General features: G+C 38.3%; 1 protein-coding gene across 1 annotated transcript in view; it reads left to right on the top strand.

Annotated features, from left to right (window-relative positions):
• The first annotated feature begins 4,404 nt into the window (after nucleotides 1-4,404).
• The window catches only part of LOC150079973 (uncharacterized), a 104,431-nt gene continuing 102,835 nt past the window's right edge, over nucleotides 4,405-6,000 (top strand). Inside the window, exon 1 of the mRNA XM_090383299.1 lies at nucleotides 4,405-4,627. Coding sequence (XP_090239425.1) covers nucleotides 4,475-4,627 — 153 coding nt within the window. The 5' untranslated portion in view covers nucleotides 4,405-4,474. The remainder of the gene's footprint in view (nucleotides 4,628-6,000) is intronic.

Raw genomic sequence — 6,000 nt, 5'->3', positions numbered from 1 at the left:
AGCCAATGGCTGTCCCAGGGGGTTATCCTCAACAGATAAAAAAATTGATAATAAGAATAACAAAGGTTTTCCGTTATCAAAAAGGCTTAAGTGCTGCAAATTGCAGCGTCTGGAGACTAGGCACCTGCGAGGTGATGTAATTGAAGTGTATAAGGCCTTGAATGGTTGGAGCAAGCTCAATGCTGATGGCATTCTTCCTCTTGCTCAGATTGCTCACCTGAAGGAACATAAATTCAAATTGAGGAAAAAATTGTAGATTAGATGTGCGCAGATTTGCCTTTAGCCAGCTGGTGGTTGATAGTTGGAACAAACTTCCATCTGTTGTAGTGAGTGGAGGTCAACAACTTAAATATTTAAGTTGTTGACTAGACAAACATTTGGAGTTAATGGATGCGTAAAAAGGGAAAGTCTTTCTTTTTTTTTTTTTTTTTTGGCTAATGCTATATAAGCTTGCTTTCTTGCATAATATGCCTCTACTAATGCTAATGCTAATCTAGCAACTAGAGAAGAGAACATTTGCAGTAAATACAAAAACATTTTGCATCATCTACTCTCCTAAGCCATTCACTTCTAAAATGATGAGTATATTTTTTTGCCCATTATTAACACTAAAAAGGGCAAAAATAACTGAAATCAAACTGTGAGCACGAAAACAGCAATGTTTACGATTCTTGATAAGTAAGAAACAACATGAGTCAGGACTGTTAGTAGTGTTGAATCCAGAGTTGTTGCACCAGTGGGGGGAGAATGTAAACTTCGGGGAGTACATGTAGTATATGTGTATATTTTTTATTATTATTTAATATTTACAACATCTGTATATGGCACAAAAAAAACATCTGTATATTTATAAATGTTATAATAAGAGAATATGAGAAAACAAGGGGGTAAGGGATGTGCAAGCAGAATACATGAACCCACCAACGGGTTCACCGAGCCTCTCCATCCCGATACCACTCTCACCTCCACGTGATGGCCCCTGGGACCCGAGCAACCTAGAGGAAGGTGGGGTTTCAACCCCAGCGGGAATCTAGGTCAGGTGCAGACAAGAGAAAGAAGGATATGCAGGGTTTTCCATTCAACATGCTATGAAGACAGGCCTACATATCTGGTTGCCAGTAGGTAGGCTGGTAATCCGAGTTTTGGTGGCTGAGTAACCTAAACAAGTCAACGGCAGCAAACGCAGCTTCAGTTGGAGGAAGCTACTACAAACAGGGAAAGCAACGGGAAACTACCATGTAAAATAAACATATCCCAAGAAATCCAGTGATGAGCGAGCAAGAGAAGACTGAACGAACTGGAAAATACACAGGTGGAGACAGCTGGTAATCCTTTTGAGGAAGTGACCAGTTCACAAGACTCAATTACTGGATGATGATGATGAGAAAACAAAATAGGAAGCAAAAGTAAATATTTATTATTTAACATCTAAATACTAATAGCGAGTTCACAAAAACCACATTACTGAAAATAATCACAGTTTAATAATATGAAAATCACCGATTAAAATTCTCAAAAAAAAAATCATACAAAAAATCATACATCAAACATGCAAGTATTATAACAATCTTATTATTCTTTACTTTTTCTTTGCACATGCATCAATCACTTCATTTATTAATTTTTTATATTACTCATTCGGGCCTTCTAAGCTTATCTTCATGCAATCTTACAATATTACAGTACAGATACATATATAATAAAAATATATATATATATTGTGTGTGCCGAGCACGCATACCAGAAGTTAAGTGAAACTTCTTTAGAATCTTTTGAAACGTTTACTAAAGGTTTATTATTTAAAAACCAAAATATTTCTTTCGTCATTCTCTACCGAACTTCATAAAAAAATTGGACGGAAAAAAATTTATAATGCAACATGCCGAAGACTAATAGTGAGCGTTGTAAGGCATATAGCTTCAGCATTAGCATTAGTAGAGGCATATGATGTAAGAAAGCAAGCTTATGCAGCATCAGCCAAAAAAAAAAAAAAAAAAAAAACACACTCCCATTTCACCCCTCCGTTCGTTCAAAATACCTGTCCACCTGAGCGTTAAATTTATTTAGGCTATTAACTTCCACAACAAAGGATGAAAGTCTGTTCCACCAACCAACAACCCGCTGGCTAAAGGCAAATTTCCGCACGTCTATCTTACATCGGTCTTTCCTCAATTTGAATTTGTGCCCTCTCAGGTGATTATTCTGAGTAAGAGGAACAATCCCATCAGCACTGAGCATGCTCAAACCATTCAAGGCTTTATACACCTCTATCAGATCACCTCGCCCGTGCCTAGTCTCCAGACACTGTAATTTGCAAAACTTAAGCTTTTCTTCGTAAGAGCAACGCTTTGTTCCATTCACTAATCTTGTTGCTCTTCTCTGTACTGGTTCCAGCAGCTCTACATCCTTCTTGAAATTAGGCCTCCAGACATGTATTCAGTACTCAAGGTGTGGCCTGACCATTGCCTTATACAAGGGAATAATCACCTCCTTATCCCTAGTAGAAAAATTCCTGTATATCATTGATAAGACACCATGAGCTACTCTTGCAGCCCGTCTGCATTGCTCAGAGAACTTCATATCTGCCTGCACAATTACCCCCAGGTCCTTTTCATTCTCTACCACTGTCAGTGTAGTACCACTGAGTTGATACGTTTCTCTGGGGTTACTGTTTCCCATATGTAGTACTTTACATTTGTTAATGTTTAACTTCATTTGCCACCTCTCAGCCCATCTGCTCAACCTTTCCAGATGCTGTTGCAGCAGCATAGCGTCAGTAGTGTCCTGAACAACCTTTGTATCGTATGCAAACTTGGACATTGAGCTTGATATACCATCATCAATATCATTTATAAATACTGAAAACAACAATGGACCCAACACTGAACCCTGAAGAACTCCACTAATAACATTAGTCCACGATGAGCAGTGTCCATTGATTACTACTCTGGCTTCTCCCCCTCAACCATCCCTTTATCCATAGCAGCAATTTGCCTCCAATGCCACACTGCTCCAATTTGTGCAGCAGTCTTCGATGTGCAACAGTATCAAAAGCCTTTCTAAGCTCCAAATATATAATATCAAAGTTATTTCCTGCATCCAGTTCTTTTGTGACTGCATCATAGTATCAAATCAATTGGTCGGGCAAGACTTTCCCTTAACAAAACCGTGCTGTTTCCGAGCTATAGCTGAAGTCTTGTCTAGATGATCCTGCAGTGCTTCTTTAACCAGTGCCTCCATTAATTTTCCTGGAACAGAAGTTAAACTCACAGGTCTATAATTACTTGTGTCAGCCTTTGATCCTTCTTTGTGAATTGGGATTACATTTGCACATCTCCAGTCTATGGGTACCTCCCCTGAGTCCAAAGAAGCTCTCATAATTATGGCTAAGGGTTCGCTTACTTCCTTTGCTGCCTCCTTTAATATAACTGGATAGATTCCATCCACCCCGGGTGCATTTTTTATTTTTATCCTCAACAATTTCTCCTCCACTTTCCCCTCAGCTATTACAAAATCATCTAGCTCACTGCCAGAGTTTACTTCGCCTAAATGTGTTGTGTTTATTTGACCTAAATTTATTGAATTCGTGTTTTATAATTATAACATTGTGTAAACTGATAATATGGCCCCTAAAGAGGTCAGTAAGAAGAAAATTTCAATTACAATTAAGCAAAAAATGTGGCGAAAATTTAACGCGTAGGTCTTTGAACTCATATTAAAATAAAAATATTTTTCCCCTGGGGAGGAATCTTATTCCACTGGTCACCCCCCAACTGGATTCAACACTGATTGTGGTTTTAGGTACCAACGTGGTTATGAAGTTATTATTATTATTATAATTAGTGTATGGTGAAAGGAAGCTGAGGCTTTTGCTGCACTGGCCAAAAAAAAAATAATAATAATTTCTGAGTTACCCCTGAGAGAGAGAGAAACAGAAGGGAATCACCAAGAAAGAGAAGAATGATGATATCCAGCTCAAGACTCTGGGTGTGCCAAGCCCATACTCACCAGATGTGAGCCCCTGGGGGTAAAGTAACAAAGTTGAGTTACTCTTGCTTTGAAATTCTTGGAAAAAAAATCTAAATTCTGATTTGCCCAGCGTTCACAGCTAAAGATATTGGTTCGCAATTTCAGGTTTGTACTCATTATGCTAAATTTTTATTCATTATATTTTTGTTGTTGTTACTTGTCAGTTTTTATATTTGCTGTATATTTAAAAAAAAAAGCATTAAATAAAGCCAAAAACAACAAAATAACGCCACGGCGTAATGCACAAAATGTATGCCCTGAAAACTATAAAAAACAACTAAACCACATGGCCACTTGATGGATTTGAAATAACTTTTTTAGAATAGAGGGCGCTGTGTTCTCGCATAGTTACCATGAGTTGTGAGTTATGTTCTCGCAGTATGTTTTGACATGTTAACTTTTCGTAATCACCAGGTGTCTTGTTCAATTCTTTTTCATTTTGACAATGATTTCGTATACCAAACAACAATTGCTAGCACTTAGAAGCAATGTTTTTCCACCACTACGAGTTCTGTGTGCTGTAAAAGTTATTGACATTATTTTGGATCGTGTCGAGGGCGGAGGCCTAGTGAAAAGAAGGCAGTGGCAACGTTTACTGGTAATCGAAATGTAGTATCTAAAATTATTTTAAATATTTAGTTTGCAGGTTAATCTGTGCAACATGCACAACGGTTACAAGTAGATGATTATTTATAATTTAACCCCACATCGAATTCTTGCTGATTAAGGAAACGTGGCAGTTTGCTTGAACAGGCTTCTGAGACATAATCCCAATTATCTTGTTAACTAGATTCATTATCTATTTCTGAAGACCTTTCTTTGGCAGGTTGATTATGAATTGCAGGTCTTTGTTTGGCACTTGAGCAATAGAAGATAGGCTTTGTACTGCAAAACTTGGCCACCAACTTGTTATGCTTCACTTGCTTTGGATCTATATAATCCTCACAAAAATAGCAGAATGACTCTAGATCAGGGTGTCCCTTCAGCTATAGAAAAAAGGAGTCCCCCCCCCCCCCAACGACACACACACAGGTTCAACATTCCCAGTTAATTTGACAGCTGATCATTCAGATTTGGGGCTGAACTCTGGCTAGCTAGGTGACAGTATTATCCATAGTGCAAGGGAGCCATATATTTTTACTGTGGAAGACCAGCAGCTGGCCTGGTGAAGTTGGCAAAAGGGCATTCTTCTGAGGAAAGATTTCGATTACATGAGCTACTGCTTTCTTGCATCGTATGCCTCTGCTAATGTTTTTGGGCCTTATAAAGAATTTTGTTGTCTTTTTGTAGGTGTGGCCTCTATTCCAAATGTGCTCTGTGCTCTCACAGAGCACATTTGAAATAGAGGAAGAAAGTGATTTGGGAGTTGCAGTATGAATAGATATGAAATTCTCCTCCAAGTGCAGACAAGTGTCAAGGAAGGCTCATGGTTTCCTATTGGATATTTATTGAACATTTGCTTGTAAAGATGGGGAGATCATAATTTTATTGTATATGCAATTATGAGTTCATTTGGCATGCTGTGTTCAAGTATAGAAATTGCTCCAAAAAAAATTAAAAAAAAAAAGATATTGAGCTATTGAAAGGTTCCAAAGACCAGCAGCTGGCCTGGTGAGGTTGGCAAAAGGGCATTCTTCTGAGGAAAGACTTCGATTACATGAGCTACAGCCGACCGGGCTAGCTGGGTGGGTAAAGTGCCTGCCTAGCAACCCAAAGGTCGCGGGTTCGATTCCCGCCTCGGGCTTGGATCAATGTACTGCAAAAACCTTGAGAGGTGCATTATGGCCACAGAATCCTATGCGCCAACAACTACAAAAAAAAAAAAAAAAAAAAACATGAGCTACAGAGCTTAGTAACTGGCACCTTAAAGACATTTTCGAAGTGTATAATTTCACACATATTCATTTTATTTTCTCCTCTTAGAGGAGAAAATAAAATGAATATGTGTGAAATTTTCAGTTATGAATGATT

This window comes from Mastigoproctus giganteus, chromosome 10, assembly GCF_048544385.1.
Source record: "Mastigoproctus giganteus isolate SK-2022 chromosome 10, ASM4854438v1, whole genome shotgun sequence".
Taxonomy (NCBI): Eukaryota; Metazoa; Arthropoda; class Arachnida; order Uropygi; family Thelyphonidae; genus Mastigoproctus; species Mastigoproctus giganteus.
The sequence above is the reverse complement of the archived record's forward strand: the minus strand, read 5'-3'. Positions and strand labels throughout refer to the sequence as shown.